Raw genomic sequence first — 25518 nt, forward strand, 5'->3', positions numbered from 1 at the left:
AAACAGAAAAAAACAAGGTTACAATGGGCTAAGGAAAAGCAATCGTGGACTGTGGATGACTGGATGAAAGTCATATTCAGCGATGAATCTCGAATCTGCATTGGGCAAGGTGATGATGCTGGCACTTTTGTTTGGTGCCGTTCCAATGAGATTTATAAAGATGACTGCCTGAAGAGAACATGTAAATTTCCACAGTCATTGATGATATGGGGCTGCATGTCAGGTAAAGGCACTGGGGAGATGGCTGTCATTACATCATCAATAAATGCACAAGTTTATGTTGATATTTTGGACAATTGAAAGGATGTTTGGGGATGATGAAATCATTTTTCAAGATGATAATGCATCTTGCCATAGAGCAAAAACTGCAAAAACATTCCTTGCAAAAAGACACATAGGGTCAATGTCATGGCATAGGGTCAATGTCAATGAGTAGATCTGATTTGATGCAGGTGTTAATTTGGGGGATGAAAATTTACAGAGTGATTCCATAATTTTTTCCTCAGAATTGAGTGATTCCATATTTTTTTCCTCTACTTGGTCTAAAAAGTAACCGTTACTGACTGCCACAATCTTTTTTTCTTGATTTCTTATAGTGTTTCTTAAAGCCAGAAAGTTGCCATTTGAAATGACTAGTTTTGTGTCATGTCTGTGATCTGCTTTTTTCCTACAAAATTAAACAACTGAATGAACATCCTCTGAGGCCGGTGATTCCATAATTTTTGCCAGGGGTTGTAATTGCTAAGGTCTGTTTTTCTAGGGGATAAAATACTTACTTCATGCAATAAAATGCTAATTAATTATTTCAAAATCATACAATGTGATTTACTGTTTCTTTTTTTCTTTTTCTTTTTTTTAAATTCTGTCTCTGAGTTGAAGTGTACCTATGATAAAATTACAGACCTGTCCATTCTTTGGAGGTTGGAAAAACTGCTAAATTGACAGTGGATCAAATACTTATTTCCCCCACTGTACAGTACAGCTGGAAAGTATTCCCAGTGCTTCACCGTATCTGCATTTTATGTTACAGCCTTATTCAAAAAAAAAAGTGGATTGAATTTGTTTTTAAGTATTTTTTTTTTTTTTTTTTAATAAAAGACTTGAATCACATGTAGTACATAAGTATTCACAGCCTTTGTCATGAATCTAAAGCCAGGGAGGTGACCATGAACCCTATGCATGCCCGTATATAGAGGGGGTTCAGGGGGTTCAACCAACCAACCCCCCCCCCCCCCCCCCCCGAGAATTCTGCTGATTTTTTTTCTGATCTGGATATCAATGTTATGTATTTTCTTTTCATTGATAATAAGCAATAAGCACTAACTGTTACACAGCTATTATCACACACCCTCAAGTTTCAATTTCCTCTGCCAGAGTAATCCCTTAAGTGATGAAAGGGGAAACTGCTAGATAAATTTTTCCCATGGGGGTTGAGAATTTTTGCTCCCTGGTCCCTGTCCTCCTCTGATATCAGACAGATTAGTAGGCTTCTAAATACCCATGTAGACACACAATTACACTTGTCTGGTTTGTAAAAACATGTTTGTATGTATAAGCTGAGAAATAAAGGGAGCTTCTCCTTTCTGTTGCAAATACTGTAAAGGTGCAAATATTCACGTGGGATTTATGCGAATTTCGCGAGTTAAACAAGGTCACCAAATTAAATACCACTATTTTAATACATAACGTACATATACGTACATATTCATAATGTAAACGCGAATATTAATACCGCTAAATACGAGGTCTGTTAGAAAACTATCTGACCTTTTTATTTTTTGCAAAAACTACATGGATTTGAATCATGTGCGCTTGCATCAGCCAAGCTTGAACCTTCGTGCGCATGCATGAGTTTTTTCACGCCTGTTGGTTGCCTTATTCGCAACCGACAGGCAGGTATAAAGTTTGCATTAATGTTATCTTGGTTCTTCCTGGGTGGTTCTTATGGCAACTGATCCAATCCCAAGCAAGGACTATTTGTATATAAAAATGTATTTCCTAAAATGATACATTTTGGGTTTCAAATGAAATTTATATACAGTAGCTTTTTACCCCTCGAAATCCTCAAAAAGCTTCTGCTTTGGGGGGCTTCGCCCCCCACGAGGGCGTTGCCTCTCGACCCCACCGGGGGCCCTGCGGCCCACTGGACCCCCAACTCAAGGATTTGAACCCCCCCTTTCACATCCCTATATACGGCCCTGCTATGGTCACTCTTTCAGAGCTCCAGCATTCTTCTTTGTAGAGAGGAGAATCTTCCACATAGGTGCAAAACCTCAGTTTGTATATGGATTTGTGTCAAAATTTGTTTTGATGTTTCATTACACACACACATATATATATAGATATATTATATGGCTGTGATGCTACGCTCGCTCTGATTGGCTGATTACCGGTCGGATATTTTATCTGGACCGGCTACCGTCATAGACTTAAAGGGTAGAGCCGCATCGGCCGCTGCTGCCTATTGGCGCCAACGAGCTGTGGGGCCGCCATCTTAGACAAGTCGTCCAACCCGCTCCATTCAGTGTTGTTTGGCACGCGTGGCACATTTAATCCATTCTAACTCTCTGAATACTAAACTGATTTTCATGCAGTTTTTTCTGCAAACGTCACACGTAGCTATGATACATGACAAGAGATTTGTCGTATTTTAATATTCATAGTGGGATTAATATATTTTGATATAGCCAGGACTGTAGACAGGTATTTTGCAAACACTGTAAACACATACATTATATATAAATACACGCTAATACTAATATAGTGGCAGTAAAGTCAACTATTTTAGTAATTTGAAGAGACAATATATGATTAGGCTATATATAAATATTTATGTATATAATGACTACATTATATCTCCATATAAAACAATAGATATGTCATATATCAGAGAAAATGAAAACATATGAATCAGAGTGTGTATATATATATATATAGAGAGGGAGAGAGACAAAAGTTATATATCAGAGAAAAGCATAATATATACGAATCATATATAGAATATCAATATCATTCATCCATAAATATAAAAAAGTTATATATCAGGAAATAAATCACATAGTGTATCAATATACTTCATATCAGGACAGTGAGAGAAAGGCTGTACAAAGCAGAGAGAGAATAAAATGTAAATGTAAATTATCAAATTAACACAAGAACATGACGTCCCGCCCCAAACCATATTTACACATGTACAAACTTGTTCGTGAAGGGAGGGTGTGCTGCTCCATGTTGTGTGACACAGCACAGCGCTGCTCTCACAGACAGAGCGTAGACTTTGATGAATCTGCGTGCGCAGCAGTAAGTGCGTGCGGGAGAGAAAAAAGCTTGAGCATCAATCTTTTTACACGAGGATCATTCAATATCAATACCAGCGTTGGTATCGATACTATCGATATTAGGATCGATCCGGCCACCTCTACCTGCGATAGAATCACAACGATGACCGGATCAAGATGGCGGCCGCAATTCTCACAGCCCAGCAGCCAATGCGGCGTCTACTCTGAACTATACAATGTTTAAGGGTTACCATGAAGTCAATCAAACAAACCCCTCTCTTCTTCCACTGCATTTAATAGCAGGCGGCATCCTTATTGTTACACTGCTGCCCGCTGCTGCATCAGTTCGTTATAGCAGTACTAAATCCTCTCGACGAGTCCAGTGTCCTTCAAGTATTTAAAAAGCCAAAATTCCCCCCTCTCACTTGACCTTATGGCTAAAATACTTTGTACAGAAACTTCTTTCAGGTCTTACAATAGATTCCCTTATGTTTTTACACTTTATGGCTTTATTTTGACACAAAACGCGCTCTTCTCAAAACAAAACGCGTGATCCTGTGAGTATATCAAACGAACCCCTCTCTTCTTCTATGGCGTTTAATGGCAGTCACCATCCTTATTGTTACACTGCTGTCACCTGTTACATCAGTTCGTTATAGCAGTACTAAATCCTCTCGATGAGTCCAGTGTCTTTCAAGTATTTAAAAAGCCAACACTTCCCCTCTCACTTTGACCTTATGACTAAAATACTTCCTACAGAAACTTCTTTCAGGCCTTGATTTCCTTCAGTTTTTACACCATTCCAAAATGAAGAGATCGATTTTGAGGTAAAAATTAAAGCACTGTGCTAAATACTCTACAGGTATATTCACTGGTTATGAAAAATTCTCTGGGTCTGGTGGTGGAATTTGACAGTATTGATCTGGTGATGGTCTTTTTTTTATTTAACTTTAAACTACTGCATCACTTTTAAATTACTTACAAGTGACAAAAGACTCTTCATTGACAGTAGTTATGAAAATTCAGTATGTCTTCTATAATACATGCCAATTCTAAGGTAGAACTCAGTGTATACTAGGTATATCTAAATATCTAAAAAAAAAAAAAAGAGTAGAGTAGAGCCACTTAGGTGCCTGGTCTTGAGAACCAGGGATGGTTTTCATGTCTTTCAGTGTATTATTTACTAAAAGCAGAAAGGTTGTAATTGTTGATTTGTTTTATAAGACACACTTAGAATTTGATAAATGTAGAATGAAATCAATGAAAGCAGAATTAAAATCAGTTAAAATGCAGACAGTCAGTCCATTTGTGGAAACTTATTCCAAACAATACATACAAGATAGTAAATCAATTTTAATGAAATCAAGACTTGAGCCATATTGTTCCAGTATAAGAGTCAAATACCACAACGTTTTAAACCAAGAAAAACTGAACAAAGTGCTCTAAGAATTCACCAAGTTGCACCTTTATTTTTTTTTCAAAATTTCCCAGGGGGAGGGTGGGTACATGCCCCCCAGCCCATCGAGAGAACCTTGCGCCTTTGGTGCTCGGCCATCCATTCACAGTAAATGTTCAATAATTTTCAAAAAATAGTCAGTTGCTTGCAACCAGGCTTCCACGAGGACAACCATCTCTGCAGCAATCCAACCAGGCCTGTATGGAATAGGGATGTCCCGATCCAGATTTTTGGCTTCCAATCCAATATTTTAAATGATTCATCTTGCCGATATCGATCCGATACCTATTTTGAAAGCATTAAAAACCACAACCATTATTACTTCACAGTTTTTATTTTGCTTGAACATGACCAGGGCAGCACGGTGGATTAGTCATTAGCACTGTTGCCTCACATCCAGAAGGTCATGGGTTCAATTCCCACCTTTCTATGTGGAGTTTGCATGTTCTTCCCATGTTTGCGTGGGTTTCCTCCGGGTGCTCCGGTTTCCTCCCACATCCAAAGACATGTGGGTTAGGTGCATTGGAATCTTTAAATTGTCCTTCGGTGTGCGAGTGGGTGTGAATGTGTTTGTTTGTCTGTTTGTGGCCCTGTGACAGACTGGCATCCTGTCCTGGGTGTACCCCACCTCACGCTCTATGACTGCTGGGATAGGCTCCTGCCCCCCGCGATCCTTAATTGGACTAAGTGGTTGGAGATGTGTGTGTGTGTGTGTGTGTGTGTGTGTGTGTGTGTGTGTGTGTGTGTGTGTGTGTGTGTGTGTGTGTGTGTGTGTGTGTGTGTGTGTGTGTGTGTGTGTGTGTGTGTGTGTGTGTGTGAACATGACCAACAATATTGCTTGGCTTTTGTAACAAACAGCTTCTAAGTTATTTTGTTTGTATGAAGTACACGCCTGCACAAGTTCAAGACTTGGAAGAAATGATTTAAAATTTTCAAACCATTTATTGTGTGGATCTGAAAACTAGAGTTACAGTTTGCCAGAAGATACATCTAAGATGCAAGCCTAGATCTGATGTTTTGGTACACTTGTTGGGTCAGTGACTGAAGTTTCTTGTTTTGAATACTAGATGGCAGACCCACTCTGAATACATGAACTGTTTTCAGGACAGAGGCACTTCCTCCTTTCACAACCCTCGGTCCAAAAAAGTACTTAATTTACTCATATTTGAAGTCAATCTGGGTAAATTGTCATTCCCTGGTTGATGTGTTATTTAATGTGGTGCTTTTTGATGAGCTAAAGAGTTTTATATTTTTAAAATGTTGTTGGCATGCCCTATTTTACCAATTTTTAGTGGTTTTAGATTTAGTGAAAGCAAGGATAATTGACAAAAAAGACTTACATTGTGATATTTAATATCAAACTTTTCTGCATGTTTCTGTCAAAGTCTAAGTAAAGAAAAATAAATTATATAAGTTTATAAATAATGCAGAAAAGGTTAAAAACACAATATTTCATCATGGATATAGCATTTGCTCGCATCTTAAAAAATGACACACAGTACCTTTTAATCCTGTGAGGAAGAGGCCTGTGTCTCACAATTTAACACTGTGACACTGACTGTGAATGTAAATGTGAATGTGAATTTCTGTCACATTCACAGTTTTGCTTTTCCGGCATTTTTAAGTGGGATTGCATAACTTTTCTTTAACAGAATAAATTAAATCTAAATATAAAAAAAGAATGTTTGAACAAGAGCTGCCTTTGTCAAACCAGCTCTTTTAAAAATGAAATCTGAATAAATAAAAAACTTTCTACAAATGATTATGGGATCATTTGTAAACAGTAAACAGTTTGTACAGTTGCTCTTCATGTGAAAATGACTGAACCCCCCCCCCCCCCCCCTCCACTATCTCCCTCACCCCTCCCGTCGCTCAGTCAGACTGTTTTCCTCCTTCAACCAAACTTGGGAGCTCTTTGAGAACATGGAGCCTTTCAACTATAATAAATCGTAACTTTCTGAAAGTACAGCAGCTACGGATGCAGAATTATTGTATTAACTGGGTTATTTAATGAAATATTTTAATGGAATATTTTTCTGACGTTCAGAATGCTCGAGCTGATCAGAGAACAGGCAGCTGACGGCACAGTGATGCGGCTGTTTTTCTGTGATGAAGACCAAGTAACCTGGCCACACCCTTGAAACTGGTTTACCAGCATTTCACCTGCCTGCACTTTACCTGATATTGCAAAAATATATGTAGGAGGTGAGAGTGTTGTGTTGCGTAATGATTGTGATCCTGCCAAGACGCCTCCAGGTACACCTTGGTCTAGCGTTCATTTTATGTATGAACAGAGCTGGAGACACATGGAGTACGGTCATGGTCTGTTCTTGTGATGAGGCAGAAGGTAAATGTGTATGAAACTTTTTGCTGTAAAAATGTGCATTCAATATGTTACAGTTATTGAAGTGGGTTTCAGTTGAAGCATTGATTTGTTTCGTTGTGTTTGTTTTATGTGTATATCCAGAGCTCACTGCCATATTTTATCATATTTTATTTTATTGTATTCTATTATTCTCTCATTCTATTTCCATATGTGACTGCTGAATTTTACAGTGGTGTACCTGTAGATTTTAGAATCTTTGTATGACATGTGCCCGTTCCAAATGGGTTTTTGTCTTTGTGTTTTTTTTTACTTTTTTGTTTGTGTGCGGGCTCAAATTATAAATGTTTGGCAAACTGCTCACATGACTCATTGAAGGACTAAAATTAAAGTTCTGCATGATCCCCAGTAGCCTCTACCAATGTCTCAGCCATCATCAGCGCCCCAGCCTTCAATGAAACATTAAGCCCCGTTTACACATAAACGGTAAGAGCTCCCAGAAGTGTCCCGGAAGAGTTTTTGGCTCCTCCGGGCCGTCTTAGGGATCAAACGCCGTTGTTAACACCAGCGCTAGGGGGTGTGGCTTAGTTCCGGCTTCACCGGGAATCGTCAAAAAAAATTATTCAACATGTCGAATAATTCCGGGAGCGATCCTGGAGAATTCACGTGACGACAGAGACAACGCGAACAACGGCGTTTGATACTTTTTAATTGCCGTTTCATCCTGTCCCTTCCTGTAGTGCCACAGTTTACACCGCCGTTATTCGGCGGCCGGCATTGTATCCCTAATCAACGGCGTATAAAATGGAGATAGAGCCAACATCGGCGTACAGAACAGCGTTTTAACCGGCGACAGAGGCAGACAAAACGGCGGCGGTAGTGGACAGTACGCCTGTTGTGTGGGCCGCCAGAAGAGGAGGTACTGCTGGCCCACCACCACCAGATGGCGCCCTGCCTGGAGTGTGGGCTTCAGGCTCGAGAGGGCGCTGCCGCCACGGACACAGCCGGGGGTGACAGCTGTTACTCATCATCTCATGACAGCTGTCACCCTTCTACACTTCATCATTCTCCTCCATAAAAACCGGACTTCATCTCCACCTCGTTGCCGAGATATCATCTACCAGTAGAGGTAATATTCTCAGCCGTGTAACTAACTGCGTTTAGTCTGAACTCATTTTTGCAGCTGTTTTTCCTGTGGAGTGCATTGTCTGGAGATTGGCGTGACCGGCGACAGCTTCGCTTCACACCCCGCCAGATAAGTGCTTTGTGACAGGAGCTGCACGTGTGGATGAGAGGTGGAGGTGGAATTCCCACCATTTGTTATTACTGGGTGTGCACACACCCACCTTTGATTGTTTCTGCTCCTCACCAGCAGTACCAGATCTGACGCTCGGAGACGGTGGCCACCTGGGGACTCGGGACTTGGCGGCTCCAGTATTCTCCAGGTTCAGTGGCGGAGGAAATTGTGTGGTTCCGGTTCTTCTCAGGACAGACGTCTTCTATCCTCAAGCCTGCCCACACGTCACCTTTGTGATTGACTATTGTCTTACATTCTGTAATCTGTTGTATTGTGGTTGTGCTCATTCACAACAGTAAAAGTGTTCATTTTTGCCTCTATCATTGTCCGTTCATTTACGCCCCCTGTTGTGGGTCCGTGTCACGACACTTTCCCAACATACGCCGTTCTAAATGCCACCTCCCGGTTAAAACGGCGTTCCAAACGGCCGATAGGCGGCGGTCAGTATAAAAACGCTAGCGTGCTGCATGCAGGCCTCTCACTCGCGGCCAGCTCCAGATATTTTTGCAGAGAAGCTCCAGTATGCCTCCTAAAAGAAAGTTGGCAGCGGCAAGGACTTAAAGAAGAAGGAAACCAAGAGGTCTGGTTCAGAAGCAGAGGGGAGGTCTGTGGTGGAGACGGAGCAACACGTTGAGGAGGGGGAAAGGAAGGCGAAGAAAAGGCTGAGAATGATCTCCCTCCCCCTGCAGTGACAGAGGCATGTATTCCTGCTGCTTCAGCCTATTATACTCTGGGGGCGGTGCCTATATGCAAATGATCCTGGAGTAACGCAGGATTTGCCTGGATAAAAACCTGGGTATTAACCACTGGTACACAGGGTATTATTGGCGGCAGCAGAACACCGCCGTTCTCACCCGCGTCTTAACCTGTGATTGTAAAGGATAGAACTGGGTATTAAGCCCCGTTGCCTGACGTGTGCCGGATGCTACGGCGTCAAAACGCAACTTTATTTGGCAGATTTAGCAGCGTTTTATCCGCCTATTTGCGGATAGTACGGCGGACAAAACACCGGCAAAATGCTCCACCCCTTTCCACCGCGAAAACAGTCACTCATTTCATTCATCACCTTCTTATTTAGTTTGCAGTCATCCAGTTATTCATTGCTTTTCTTTATGTTACACTTTCGTCATGGACTCTTTCTTTGGTTTTCTTTCATTCTGTAGTTGGTTATTGTTTTTTCACTCCTGGTCCTTTAATTTTAGTGCTGGTTATCACATTTCTTCAGTGGTGGGCACAGATAACCAAAAAATTAACTTTGATAACAGATAATCAGATAACTGAAAAGTTATCTTTGATAAAGATAAAACAATAAACCGCCCAAAAATGTATCAGAAGTTTCAGATAACTGATCAATTCCAGTACTGTCTCTGGTACATTTGCAATTGCAAACAAGCTGAATTTGACACCACGATCGCTTCTGGTAGCATCAAAAACAACAACAGACCCAAACAATGAGTCTGCATTTCTGTCTTTGAACATCTTGACCCCTGCTGGAAGCGCTTGCTTACTACATGGCTTCCAGCACAGACGCAACCTGCGCAGTGCCACAAAGCTCAGCTCTGTACCCGATCACAACGCTCCCATCAGGCGGAGGTCTTGGAAAATAAAGCAATGCTGAGTTATGGTTTGGTGTATAAATAAAATGAATACTGACAGAATAACTCCATTAATGTCAATTCTGTCATTTGTACAAAGTTAAAATACAACATATATCTTTTAATGTTGAATAATGCACTAATTCTGAAGTTTTGTAACAAGCACAGACTGATTGCAAAGGATTCTGGGTAAAATGTGCCTCCGCTAAACACTGATTGGTTGAGTCATTCATTATGTAAACCAACACGTTAATGTGACGTGTGTCGTGTGTTGGTGTTTACAGATAAATGTGCTTTTGTAAAATATTCCATTTTTTATTTGTAAAAACAGGCATTTTTACAGAGCCCTGGAAGTGTTATCACAAAATGTTTTGCATGTGGAGAGAATGTGCGATCATTTTATTATATTGTGCGCATGTTTTATCATATTATGCACACGTTTTATTATATTGTGTGCACGTTTTATGATGTGCGCACATTTTATGATGTTGTGCGCACGTTTTATTATATTGTGCACACGTTTTATGATATTGTGCACATGTTTTAAGCATCGTTTGAGTAAAACAAGGGCACGGTCTACTTAAACGTGGCCACAGTTTGTAAAACGCGCACTCAATATTGTCTTGACACATAAATGTTGGTTATTAGCCAACAAAACAGGAGACAGTGTAATACATTTCCCCATTAGAAATGGATCTGGTCAGAGTGTATCATCATGGTTTGGGTGCACAAGGACATATAGAGAACTCCAGCTACCTAGCATGGCATCATCTGGAGTTTAAGCACATTAAAAAGGATGCTGAGGGCGAAGCGTCTTCCTGTCGTGAGGATGACAATTTAGGTTATATTATGAAGTTCATTTTGAATGAAAGGAAAACGTGCACACGTTTTATTAATTTGAGGGCTCAATTAAACGAAAACATGCACACGAATTATCACGGCCAGGAAAACATGCGCACGTTTTCTTAATTTGAGAAGCCGTTTTATTAATTTGTGGGCTCAATTAAAGGAAAACATGTGCACAAATTATCATGGACAGAAAAAATATCACTTTAAGTGACCTCTTCCGGGTTCCGTACTCCCATCGAGAGTTTTTGTAAATTAAGTTTGAAAAAAAAGCTTCTGTTTACCTTTTGCTTCTGGAAACATGAGTTTGACGTGTGGTTTTTGAACGTATGTGTGTGAGAACATAAATCGTGCGCACTGAACTTTTACACCGTGCGGTTCTGTGGTACATTTTCTGTGTTCTGTGTACATTTTGAGCTGTAGCCGAGTACAGTCATTGAAAATATATCAGCCCAGCTTCAGGGCCAATACTGCCATGAACACTGCTGGCCAGTAGATGGCAGTAGAGACCTTGAAAACTTGACAAAACAAAATTCCAGATAATCCGTGTCTGCTACATTTAAGATGCGTGGAATTTAATAAACGCAGACACATTAACAACGTCTATAAACCCAGAAAATATATTCACAAGAGTTTTAGACACTAGAGTTTAATGCTGTTGTCCGTAGAGCCTGATCAGAGTGTTTCAAATGCATTTCTCATGTCGTGAACGTACTTAGATTACCCTATCCAACCAATAATGCAATGCTGGGCACAGCATATATCCACACTATAACCTTAAAAATTAGCACATTACTTTAAAACTAAAACATATATCTGATATTTCACTTTATAAAACTTTAGACATGACATTAATTTAAATAACTTGTCCAAAATTAGTTTGGTGAAAAGCTGAACCATAAGTTAAAAATGTATGCCTCTGGATGACTTGGGTGATATTGCCCTTGTATTAGTATGGGGTTAAAAGAAATGATTTCTTTTGGGGGGGGGACCAGTTTCCTTTGCTTGCAAAGGATAGAGCAGTTTCTTCTTGAAGCAGCTCTTCTCTGTTTTACAGAGGGTAGAACTACACATCAGCTACGAAACATTTAGCAGGTAGGTGTTGAACTGATTTTAAATTTTATAAATGTTTGTCGCTGTTCACCTTTATTTACCACGATACCATGTTATCGGACTAAAAATTTATCGCAAGATAATTAGTCCGATAATGTTTTTTAAAGTTATCTAAAAAGATAATCTGATGATGAAAACATTATCTTCGATAATTATCAATTATCGGAACTGTGCCCACGACTGCATTTCTTGTATTATGCTCTAGTCACAGGTTTTGGTTATTATTCACCTTCAGTGTTTCTTTGCATATTGTATTCCATTTGTCATTTATTGAATTCTGTTTATCATCTATTTTGTGGTTACTGGTTTTATTTCATGTCAGTATTTTCTGCTCAGCTTTAATTTGATTTGTTATATCTTTTTTGGTTATTGCATTTTATTTTTCTACTTTAATCTGTATCAGTCCTTGTTCTAGTTTTGGTTATAATCATAGATCTTTTTTGTTTTCCGCTGTTTGGATTTGTCACGTTATTTCCTAGTTTTGTTTCCCCTTTTATTTTGCTCACGCATTATTGCTTGTCTGGAACATGTCACATTATTCTTTGTTAGTTTTTCGGTCACTTAGTTATATTGCCCCAGTTCACTTTGCTTTTGCCTCACTGCACTCTCTTGCACTTGCCTTTTGTCTTCCCCGGTCACGCCCCCTTCCACCACCTTCTGCACACCTGCTCCTCATTTCTCCACTAATTACATCACCAGTTATTTAAGCCCTCACAGTCTCAGTCCCTTGCTCGATTGTTTAATGTACTTCACTTTCCAGCTCTCACGTCTTGTCTTGATCAGCCTGCCAGTATCTGACCTTGTTTTGCCCTTGACCTTGTACTTGACTTTGCCTCTGATTACCTCCACACCATGTTTTTTGACCACAGCCTGTGTTTTGGACCAAGTCTCAGCCTCACGTCTGTCTGTATCTTTGCCGTTGCTGTTGGACCACCTGTGTGCTGAATCCCTGCCTGTCTCTACAATTAAAACCTGATTCTAACCACAACTGTTGTGAGAGTTTGCACTTGTGTCCACCCGATTTGTGCCACGCCTTGACAATAGTTTCTAAAGGACTTATATCACTATATAAGACACTCGCACATTGCATAGCTGGTTTGCTGGATTATAGTTTGTATATGCATCAGCATATATTTAATCATTTTGAAGAAATCTTTATAATCATGTGTTTTTTCATTATATTCTAAATTGATTCAATGTGCCCCGGACACTGATCCACTGTGTACCATGAATTAGTGTCCGGGGCACAGTGAATCAAAAATTTTAAAATTGTTTTTAAACACCTGTAAATTGCACTTGGGGAGAAATAAATAACACAGTCTTATAAACAATAACTTGCTGTATTAAATCCACAATAGAATCTATCTAAATCTATGTATAATGTGTTTATGCTGCCACAAAACAACATTTCTGATCCACTGTGCCCCAACTTCTCCTACTTTTGTTTACATTGCATTTTTCAGTTATTAAACTACATAATCTTAGACACACTTTGCTGTCATGGCATCATGTGCCACCTTTCTTAGCACATTTGAGGAGCTCCTGAAATTAGTAGCTCTATGGATTGAAGGTGGTGCTGCCTTGAGGTGCTGGGACTCACATTTTGAATACTTAGTGTATCCCAAGACTCAGTGGCCAAATCCTCGAGCACAAACCCTGGTGAGTAACAAAATTCTAACACATTGTTGCAGCTCCAGAGAAAAAATATGTAAGACTGAGCTGCAGATCGCTGAAGGAGTTCTGCAAAAACATTTACCGAAGAGTTTTCAGGTAAACAGCTGCAATTAACCTTGGACTTGTGGCAACACAAGTGCTTCTATGTGTGATGGCTTTTGTGTGTTTGTTTCTAGGTTTATGGTTTTCTTCACGCTATGAATAGGAACAAACCAACTACACTGGAGGTAGCTGTGGATACATGGCCTGATTTTAAAGTGATAATTTGCCGACCTGACCCTAAGGTGAGCTCATGCCCAATACTTTGATAAGGATGTTTTGCTGGATCTTTAGATTTATGTGTACCACCTGACCATTGTAATTATTTCACAGAGCAAACATAGTTCAGAGATGACGAAAGAGGTGACATACTTCAGGCTAGACGACCAAATTTTATGGAAGATACTAACAGAGGAGAACGCAATTGATTGGAGCACGTATTTCTTAATTGGTGGTAAATTTAAACTTTTTGAATTTTCTGTAGAGGTCATGACTGCATGCAAAAATGTAATATGGATATAAATAATTTTCCTGACAGGGTTTGATTCTTCCCATGCGGCCATGCTTAAAGAAGTGTCCTCTCTCAAAGAGGTCAAGAACAAATGTTTGTGTTTGGTCCATCTTCTCTACTTGCCAGACTGTGATAGTCTGATCACACCAGTCATTGACAGGTATATATTCATATATGTCATATGTCCCAGCAGTCTAAAAAACAAAAAACAACAATCGTTTGAGGCCAGAACTGCTAACAGCAGGAGAGTTTTATCACATATAAACTGACAGAATTGTATTAACTGGAAAAAGCTGATTAAAATTTGGTTTTGCTCAATATCACCCTTTACTATACTTTGGAAGAAAAGGCAATAGCTACTTCACTTGCGCTCATATTTTGAGTAATTTGTATACATTTTCTCAGTTGGTTTAACTTTTTTCCCAACAGTGAGCTTGAATCAAGGATTTTGTCTCTGAACCTTTCCCATGTTGACTTGATGAATAAAACCTGGAGGTTTGGAAGGAATGAGCAAGGACACGCAACTATTACAAACCTCATCAGCAACTTTCCTACATGTTGTGTTGCATCAACAATGACCAGGGTCAGCCCGTGTCGTGGATTCTGCTGTATGATTACTGTGCCTTGGGTATGTTGTACACTGTGCCTGAGCACAGAGGCAAAGGTTATGCCAAAATTATGATCTGCACCATGGCCAGGAGAGTCCATGCTCAGGGATATCCTGTCTACTGCTTTGTAGTGGACGACAATGAGGTCTCCTACAGGCTCTTTAAAAGCATGGGCTTCATTGATGATCCTTCATACAGGGCTATGTGGTTAGAGTTCAATGTTTGACCTTTGTTGGGAAAGTGTCGTGACACGGACCCACAACAGGGGGCGTAAATGAACGGACAATGAAAGACTCAAATATGAACACTTTTACTGTTGTGAATGAGCACAACCAAGTACAGCAGATTACAGAATGTCAGATAATAGTCAATCAACAAAGGGGACGTGTGGGCAGGCTCGAGGATAGAAGACGTCTGTCCTGAGAAGAACCGGAACCACACGATTTCCTCCGCCACCGAACCAGGAGAATACTGGAGCCGCCAAGTCCCGAATCCCCAGGTGGCCACCGTCTGGTACTGCTGGTGAGGAGCAGAAACAATCAGAGGTGGGTGTGTGTACACCCAGTAACAACGCTGGTGGAGATCCCACCTCCACCTCCTATCCAGAAAACAGGTACGTGCAGCAGTTGAGAGTACTTATCACAGAATAGCGTGGGGAGCGAAGACGTCAGCTCTCCACGTCTCTCACACTCAGCCTCCAGCTGCGAGCACTCACGGAACTGACTGCAAACACTGTGTAACAAACACTTGTCAGAAAAGACAAAAGCAACGGCTGAGAGGTTTACCTTTACTGGTAGATGATATCTCGGCAACGAGGTGGAGATGACGTCCGGTATTTATGGTGTGGACTGATGAAGTGTAGATGGGTGACAGCTGTCCTGAGATAATGAGTGACAGCTGTCACCCCGGCTGTGTCCTTGGCGGCAGTGCCCTCTGGTGCCTGAAGCCCGCACTTCAGGCAGGGCGCCCTCTGGTGGTGGGCCAGCAGTACCTCCTCTTCTGGCCGCCCACACAACAGGACCCCCCCTCAACGGGCGCTTCCTGGCGCCCGACCAGGTTTGTCCGGGTGGCGGCGGTACAAATGGGCCAGAAGGGCCGGGTCCAGCATGAAGCTCCTTTTTACCCAGGAGTGTTCTTCGGGTCCATACCACTCCCAGTCCACCAGATACTGGAACCCCCGGCCCATCCGGCGGACGTCCAGGAGCCGGCGCATGGTCCAAGCCGGCTCCCCGTCAATGATGCGGGCAGGAGGCAGCGCCAGACCGGGAGCACAGAGGGGTGAGGTGTGGTACGGTTTCAGTCTGGAGACATGGAAAACGGGGTGGATCCGCAGCGAAGCCAGGAGTTGGAGCTTCGCTGCGGCAGGACTGAGGATCTTGAGGATCTTGAATGGTCCTATGTATCGCTCCTTTAATTTGGGTGAGTCCACTTGGAGGGGGATGTCCTTTGTGGATAGCCACACCTCCTGCCCGGGCTGGTATGCAGGGGCCGGGGACTGCCGGCAGTCTGCATGGGTCCGGGCCTTCAACAAGGCAGAACAGCGGTGCGCCACACCCGACGGCACCTCCACAGGTGGGCCTGGACAGAGGGCACACCGACCTCCCCCTCTACTACGGGAAACAAGGGGGGCTGGTACCCCAGACATACCTCAAACGGGGAGAGGCCGGTGGCAGAAGACACCTGGCTGTTATGGGCATACTCGATCCAGGCCAGATGGTTACTCCAGGCCGTCGGATGCGCGGATGTCACACAGCGAAGGGTCTGTTCCAGCTCTTGGTTGGCCCGTTCTACCTGTCCGTTCGTCTGTGGGTGGTACCCGGACGAGAGGCTCATGGTGGCCCCCAGTTCTCTGCAGAAACTCCTCCAGACTTGAGAGGAAAACTGGGGACCATGATCTGAGACAATGTCTGTTGGTATCCCATGCAGACGGACGACGTGGTGGACCAGGAGGTCAGCAGTCTCCTGGGCTGTAGGGAGCTTCGGGAGGGCCACGAAGTGGGCCGCCTTGGAGAATCGGTCCACTATCGTGAGGATGGTGGTGTTGCCCTGGGACGGCGGGAGGCCTGTGACGAAATCCAGGCCGATGTGGGACCAGGGGCGATGAGGCACAGGCAGTGGCTGGAGAAGCCCTTGGGTCTTCTTATGGTCAGCCTTGCCCCTGGCACAGGTGGTGCAGGCCTGGATATACTCCCGGACGTCGGCCTCCATAGACGCCCACCAGAAGCGCTGCCGGACCACTGCCACGGTCCTTTGCACCCCTGGATGGCAGGAGAGCTTGGACCCGTGACAGAAGTCCAAAACCGCAGCTCTGGCTTCTGGTGGGACGTAGAGTCTGTTCCTCGGCCCGGTTCCGGGGTCCAGGCTCCGTTCCAGGGCCTCCTGGACGGTCTTCTCCACGTCCCAGGTGAGGGTTGCCACGATAGTGGACTCTGGAATGATGGGCTCCAGTGGATCCGACAGCTCTGTTTTGACTTCATCTTCGTGCACCCGGGACAAGGCATCCGATCTCTGGTTTTTGGTCCCGGGGCGATAGGTGATCCGGAAGTCAAAACGGCCGAAGAACAGTGACCAGCGGGCTTGCCTGGGGTTCAGCCGCTTGGCGGTCCTGATATACTCCAGGTTCCGATGGTCAGTGAAAACCGTGAACGGCACCGACGCTCCCTCCAACAGGTGTCTCCACTCCTCAAGAGCCTCTTTCACCGCAAGGAGTTCCCGATTGCCGACGTCATAGTTCCTTTCAGCCGGGGTCAACCTGCGGGAAAAGTAGGCACATGGGTGAAGAACCTTATTGGTCTCTCCGCTCTGGGAAAGCACGGCTCCTATCCCTGAGTCTGAGGCGTCCACTTCAACCACGAACTGGCAGCTAGGGTCGGGCTGCACCAGAACTGGTGCAGTCGAGAACCGTTGTTTCAACAATTTGAATGCGGCTTCACACCGATCCGACCAGGTGAAGGGGATTTTGGAGGAGGTCAGGGCTGTCAGGGGGCTAACTACCTGACTGTAACCAATAATGAACCTCCTGTAGAAATTTGCAAAGCCGAGGAACTGTTGCAGTTTCCTACAGCTTGTTGGTTGGGGCCAGTCTCTCACCGCCGCAACCTTGGCCGGATCAGGGGCGACGGAGTTGGAGGAGATGATAAACCCCAAGAAGGACAAAGAGGTGCGGTGGAACTCGCACTTCTCACCCTTCACAAACAGCCGGTTCTCCAACAACCGCTGCAGGACCTGACGTACATGCTGGACATGGGTCTCAGGGTCCGGAGATAAAATGAGTATATCGTCCAGATATATGAAGACGAATCGGTGCAGGAAGTCCCGCAAGACGTCATTTACCAAAGCTTGGAACGTCGCGGGGGTGTTAGTGAGGCCGAACGGCATGACCAGGTATTCAAAATGGCCTAACGGGGTGTTGAATGCCGTCTTCCACTCGTCTCCCTTCCGGATCCGAACCAGGTGATATGCATTCCTAAGATCCAACTTTGTAAAGATTTTGGCTCCATGCAGGGGGGTGAACACGGAATCCAACAAGGATAACGGGTATCGATTGCGAACCGTTATTCAGCCCCCTGTAATCAATGCATGGATGGAGTCCGCCATCTTTCTTGCCCACAAAAAAGAAACCTGCACCCATCAGGGAGGTGGAATTCCGGATCAGCACAGCAGCTAATGAGTCCCGGATGTAGGTCTCCATTGATTCGCGCTCAGGTCGTGAGAGGTTGTACAGCCTGCTGGACGGGAACTCCACGCCTGGAATCAAATCAATGGCACAATCATACGGACGGTGCGGGGGAAGGGTGAGTGCCAGATCCTTGCTGAAAATGTCAGCAAGATCATGGTACTCCACCGGCACCGCTGTCAGATTGGGGGGTGTTTTGACCTCCTCCTTAGCCAGTAAACTGGGGGGAACCGAGGATCCTAAACACACCCGATGGCAGGTTTTGCTCCACGGAACCACCACCCCAGATGGCCAATCAATCTGGGGATTGTGTTTCAACATCCACGGGAAGCCCAAAATCACGCGGGAGGTAGAATGTGTCACAAAAAACTCGATCTCCTCCCGGTGGTTCCCAGACACTATCAGTCAATCAATCATTTTTTTTATATAGCACCAAATCACAACAAACAGTTGCCCCAAGGCGCTTTATATTGTAAGGCAAGGCCATACAATAATTATGTAAAACCCCAACGGTCAAAACGACCCCCTGTGAGCAAGCACTTGGCTACAGTGGGAAGGAAAAACTCCCTTTTAACAGGAAGAAACCTCCAGCAGAACCAGGCTCAGGGAGGGGCAGTCTTCTGCTGGGACTGGTTGGGGCTGAGGGAGAGAACCAGGAAAAAGACATGCTGTGGAGGGGAGCAGAGATCGATCACTAATGATTAAATGCAGAGTGGTGCATACAGAGCAAAAAGAGAAAGAAACAGTGCATCATGGGAACCCCCCAGCAGTCTACGTCTATAGCAGCATAACTAAGGGATGGTTCAGGGTCACCTGATCCAGCCCTAACTATAAGCTTTAGCAAAAAGGAAAGTTTTAAGCCTAATCTTAAAAGTAGAGAGGGTGTCTGTCTCCCTGATCTGAATTGGGAGCTGGTTCCACAGGAGAGGAGCCTGAAAGCTGAAGGCTCTGCCTCCCATTCTACTCTTACAAACCCTAGGAACTACAAGTAAGCCTGCAGTCTGAGAGCGAAGCGCTCTATTGGGGTGATATGGTACTACGAGGTCCCTAAGATAAGATGGGACCTGATTATTCAAAACCTTATAAGTAAGAAGAAGAATTTTAAATTCTATTCTAGAATTAACAGGAAGCCAATGAAGAGAGGCCAATATGGGTGAGATATGCTCTCTCCTTCTAGTCCCCGTCAGTACTCTAGCTGCAGCATTTTGAATTAACTGAAGGCTTTTTAGGGAACTTTTAGGAAAACCTGATAATAATGAATTACGGTAGTCCAGCCTAGAGGAAATAAATGCATGAATTAGTTTTTCAGCATCACTCTGAGACAAGACCTTTCTGATTTTAGAGATATTGCGTAAATGCAAAAAAGCAGTCCTACATATTTGTTTAATATGCGCTTTGAATGACATATCCTGATCAAAAATGACTCCAAGATTTCTCACAGTATTACTAGAGGTCAGGGTAATGCCATCCAGAGTAAGGATCTGGTTAGACACCATGTTTCTAAGATTTGTGGGGCCAAGTACAATAACTTCAGTTTTATCTGAGTTTAAAAGCAGGAAATTAGAGGTCATCCATGTCTTTATGTCTGTAAGACAATCCTGCAGTTTAGCTAATTGGTGTGTGTCCTCTGGCTTCATGGATAGATAAAGCTGGGTATCATCTGCGTAACAATGAAAATTTAAGCAATACCGTCTAATAATACTGCCTAAGGGAAGCATGTATAAAGTGAATAAAATTGGTCCTAGCACAGAACCTTGAGGAACTCCATAATTAACTTTAGTCTGTGAAGAAGAGTCTGTTGTGTGGGCCGCTGAAGAGGAGGTACCACCACTAGAGGGCGCCCTGCCTGGAGTGCGGGCTCCAGGCACCAGAGGGCGCTGCCGCCTCACAGGAGCAGCCAGGACGACAGCTGTCATCCATCACTAGAGACAGCTGATCCCAATCAAGACGGAGGTATATCAGCAGGACGGCATCTCCACCTCATTTGCCGAAATATCGCCATACCTAAGAGGTAACGTACTCAGCCGATTGTATTCTTGACGGTAATACCTTGTTGCTTGTGTGTTGGATAAGCAGATAGTGAGTGGTACAGCGGGAGATTGTAGTGGACTTCTGGGATAAGTACTCACACTCCTGCACTCACCAGTATTTTCCTGACGAGAGGTGGAGGTGGACTCTCCACCCTCCGTGTTGCTGGGTGCAGCCGCGCCCACACCTGACTGTTTCTGTTTCCTGCCAGCAGTACCGGATCCGGCGAGCGGAGGCAGTGGCCACCTGGGAATTCGGGACTTGGCGGCTCCAGTATCCCCGGGGTCCGGTGGCGGCGGAGATCGGGTTGGTTCCGGTTCGACTTGGACAGACGTCTCCTATCGTCGAGCCTGCCCACACGACACCTTTGAATTAGACTTAAGCTCTTTATTGTTATCAGTTGTATTTGTTGTGCCCTTTTTTCACAACAGTAAAAACAGTATATTTGATTCCTCCATTGTCCGTTCATTGTCGCCCCCTGTTATGGGTCCGTGTTCCTACACTTTCACAACAGATTCCCCATTTACATGAACAAATTGTAATCTATTAGACAAATATGATTCAAACCACCGCAGCGCAGTGCCTTTAATACCTATGGCATGCTCTAATCTCTGTAATAAAATTTTATGGTCAACAGTATCAAAAGCAGCACTGAGGTCTAACAGAACAAGCACAGAGATGAGTCCACTGTCCGAGGCCATAAGAAGATCATTTGTAACCTTCACTAATGCTGTTTCTGTACTATGATGAATTCTAAAACCTGACTGAAACTCTTCAAATAGACCATTCCTCTGCAGATGATCAGTTAGCTGTTTTACAACTACCCTTTCAAGAATTTTTGAGAGAAAAGGAAGGTTGGAGATTGGCCTATAATTACCTAAGATAGCTGGGTCAAGTGATGGCTTTTTAAGTAATGGTTTAATTACTGCCACCTTAAAAGCCTGTGGTACATAGCCAACTAACAAAGATAGATTGATCATATTTAAGATCAAAGCATTAAATAATGGTAGGGCTTCCTTGAGCAGCCTGGTAGGAATGGGGTCTAATAAACATGTTGATGGTTTGGATGAAGTAACTAATGAAAATAACTCAGACAGAACAATCGGAGAGAAAGAGTCTAACCAAATACCGGCATCACTGAAAGCAGCCAAAGATAACGATACGTCTTTGGGATGGTTATGAGTAATTTTTTCTCTAATAGTTAAAATTTTGTTAGCAAAGAAAGTCATGAAGTCATTACTAGTTAAAGTTAATGGAATACTCAGCTCAATAGAGCTCTGACTCTTTGTCAGCCTGGCTACAGTGCTGAAAAGAAACCTGGGGTTGTTCTTATTTTCTTCAATTAGTGATGAGTAGAAAGATGTCCTAGCTTTACGGAGGGCTTTTTTATAGAGCAACAGACTCTTTTTCCAGGCTAAGTGAAGATCTTCTAAATTAGTGAGACGCCATTTCCTCTCCAACTTACGGGTTATCTGCTTTAAGCTACGAGTTTGTGAGTTATACCACGGAGTCAGGCACTTCTGATTTAAAGCTCTCTTTTTTAGAGGAGCTACAGCATCCAAAGTTGTCTTCAATGAGGATGTAAAACTATTGACAGATACTCTATCTCACTTACAGAGTTTAGGTAGCTACTCTGCACTGTGTTGGTATATGGCATTAGAGAACATAAAGAAGGAATCATATCCTTAAACCTAGTTACAGCGCTTTCTGAAAGACTTCTAGTGTAATGAAACTTATTCCCCACTGCTGGGTAGTCCATCAGAGTAAATGTAAATGTTATTAAGAAATGATCAGACAGAAGGGAGTTTTCAGGGAATACTGTTAAGTCTTCTATTTCCATACCATAAGTCAGAACAAGATCTAAGATATGATTAAAGTGGTGGGTGGACTCATTTACTTTTTGAGCAAAGCCAATAGAGTCTAATAATAGATTAAATGCAGTGTTGAGGCTGTCATTCTCAGCATCTGTGTGGATGTTAAAATCGCCCACTATAATTATCTTATCTGAGCTAAGCACTAAGTCAGACAAAAGGTCTGAAAATTCACAGAGAAACTCACAGTAATGACCAGGTGGACGATAGATAATAACAAATAAAACTGGTTTTTGGGACTTCCAATTTGGATGGACAAGACTAAGAGTCAAGCTTTCAAATGAATTAAAGCTCTGTCTGGGTTTTTGATTAATTAATAAGCTGGAATGGAAGATTGCTGCTTCCACTACCAGAGTTACAGGATGTGTCTTGTGTGTGATTATAGGGAGAAGGGTGCCATCTAGTGCCCGCACCTGCAATGGCGAAGGAAGCGCCACCAGAGGGAGCCCTACCTCCCTAGCCCATCTGCTGTCTAGCAGATTCCCTTCTGACCCCGTGTCCACCAGTGCTGGGGCTAGAAGGGTTAAATCCCCGCTCAGGATTGTAACTGGGAGTCATGTGGAAATATGTGTGTGTCCCACGTGAATGTCTTGGCCCACCCTAAGCCCAGTTTCTAGGGGTGTGCGTTGGTGTTTAACCGATTGGGGCAGTCTCGTAATTGATGCTCAGTCGAGCCGCAGACAAAACATGCCCCACGGGCCAGCCTCCTCTGTCTGTTAGGTGGTCTAAATGTGGCCCTGCTCATGTCCATAGCTTCGTCAGCAGGGGGAGCTGTGACCCCACGAAGCGTTGAGGCCGTGGAGCGTGGGGAGGGCGGAACCCGTTCGGAACCGGAAGGGAGAGGGACGGCGCGTGCCCGGCCACGTCCTTCGTCTCGCTCCCGACGGCGTTCCTCTAACCGATTGTCTAACCGTATAACGAGATCAATAAGCCCATCTAAATCTCGCGGTTCGTCCTTAGCTACCAGGTGCTCCTTCAGGACCGACGACAGTCCGTTTACGAAGGTGGTGCGGAGCGCAGCGTTATTCCAGCCGGACCTCGCAGCCGCGATGCAGAAGTCGACTGCATAAGCGGCTGCGCTCCGGTGCCCCTGTCTCATTGACAGCAGCACTGTTGAAGCGGTCTCTCCTCTATTAGGGTGATCAAAAACCGTTTTGAATTCCCTCACAAACCCAGCATACGTGAGAAGGAGCCGTGAATTTTGCTCCCAAAGCGCCGTAGCCCAAGCGCGTGCCTCACCACGAAGCAAGTTAATGACATAAGCCACCTTACTGGCGTCAGACGCGTACATTACGGGACGTTGTGCAAAGACGAGCGAACACTGCATAAGAAAGTCTGCGCACGTCTCCACACAACCCCCGTACGGCTCTGGGGGGCTTATGTATGCTTCAGGGGAAGGTGGGGGGGGTCGTTGAACGACCAGTGGAACGTCTATATTCTGCACCGGGTCGGCAGGAGGAGGAGCTGCAGCAGTGCCCTGAGCGTGCGCTTCCACCTGAGCGGTGAGAGCCTCCATCCTGCGATTGAGGATGACGTTTTGCTCGGTCACCTGATCCAACCGAGCAGTAAAGGCGGTGAGGATTTGCTGCAACTCACCAATCACGCCTCCTGCAGACGCCTGTGCACCCTGCTCTTCCATTAGCTGTCCAACAGATGGGTGACGCCCCTCGGGATCCATGACGTGGCTGAGATATCCTGTTGCGAAAGTGTCGTGACACGGACCCACAACAGGGGGCGTAAATGAACGGACAATGAAAGAGTCAAATATGAACACTTTTACTGTTGTGAATGAGCACAACCAAGTACAGCAGATTACAGAATGTCAGATAATAGTCAATCAACAAAGGGGACGTGTGAGCAGGCTCGAGGATAGAAGATGTCTGTCCTGAGAAGAACCGGAACCACACAATTTCCTCCGCCACCGAACCAGGAGAATACTGGAGCCGCCAAGTCCCGAATCCCCAGGTGGCTACCGTCTCCGAGCGTCGGATCTGGTACTGCTGGCGAGGAGCAGAAACAATCAGAGGTGGGTGTGTGTACACCCAGTAACAACGCTGGTGGAGATCCCACCTCCACCTCCTATCCAGAAAACAGGTACGTGCAGCAGTTGAGAGTACTTATCACAGAATAGCATGGGGAGCGAAGACGTCAGCTCTCCACGTCTCTCACACTCAGCCTCCAGCTGCGAGCACTCACGGAACTGACTGCAAACACTGTGTAACAAATACTTGTCAGAAAAGACAAAGCAACGGCTGAGAGTTTTACCTTTACTGGTAGATGATATTTCGGCAATGAGGTGGAGATGACGTCCGGTATTTATGGTGTGGACTGATGAAGTGTAGATGGGTGACAGCTGTCCTGAGATAATGAGTGACAGCTGTCACCCCGGCTGTGTCCTTGGCAGCAGCGCCCTCTGGTGGCTGAAGCCCGCACTTCAGGCAGGGTGCTCTCTGGTGGTGGGCCAGCAGTACCTCCTCTTCTGGCGGCCCACACAACAACCTTGATTGGTTTCTCTGTGTTGTATTGAGATTTGGGTGAAGAGCTGACCTAAGATTAGCCTGTGTTAATGCAGTTGTAAAATCAATATCTTATACAACCCCTATTCCAATGAAGTTGGGATGTTGTGTAAAATGTAAATCAAAACAGAATACAATGATTTGCAAATCCTCTTCAACCTATATTCATTTGAATACACCCCAAAGACAAGCTATTTAATGTTCAAACTGATAAACTTTATTGTTTTTGTGCAAATAATTGCTCATTTTAAATGGATGCCTGCAACACGTTTCAAAAAAGTTGGGACAGGGCAACAAAAGACTGGGAAAGTTGATGAATGCTCAAAGAACACCTGCTGGGGATCACCCTAATATTCTCTCTGCTTCCCTGTCAATTTACTCCTGACACTTTACTGCTGTCAATTTACTGCAGCCAACTGAGTCTGCTCTTTTTCTCTCTTTCCGAGGCACTGTTGACACCTCACAAGGCTGACAGCTGCACAACATGGGGCACTGGACTGACCACGAAATGCCATGCCTGAAGTTGATGCAGCACACTGCAGTCTGATTTTGGAATACATTCTACCATGAGGACGGGCCCACTGATGGTGTGATGGATGGATGCTGGCCCAGCACCACAGGGTGCTGGATGACCCCTGCCTATGGTGCAATTGCTTGTGTGGTCATCTTGTATGACCACACAAGCAA

The 25518-nt window shown here is 44.1% G+C and overlaps 1 protein-coding gene across 1 annotated transcript in view; it reads left to right on the top strand.

The window, feature by feature from the left end:
* The first annotated feature begins 13634 nt into the window (after positions 1–13634).
* Positions 13635–25518, top strand: part of LOC117523035 (glycine N-acyltransferase-like protein 3) — a 35710-nt gene continuing 23826 nt past the window's right edge. Inside the window, exons 1-3 of the mRNA XM_034184452.1 lie at positions 13635–13866; positions 13955–14075; positions 14160–14292. Coding sequence (XP_034040343.1) covers positions 13780–13866; positions 13955–14075; positions 14160–14292 — 341 coding nt within the window. The 5' untranslated portion in view covers positions 13635–13779. The remainder of the gene's footprint in view (positions 13867–13954; positions 14076–14159; positions 14293–25518) is intronic.

The sequence above is a fragment of the Thalassophryne amazonica genome, chromosome 13 (genome assembly GCF_902500255.1).
Source record: "Thalassophryne amazonica chromosome 13, fThaAma1.1, whole genome shotgun sequence".
NCBI classification, from domain to species: domain Eukaryota; kingdom Metazoa; phylum Chordata; class Actinopteri; order Batrachoidiformes; family Batrachoididae; genus Thalassophryne; species Thalassophryne amazonica.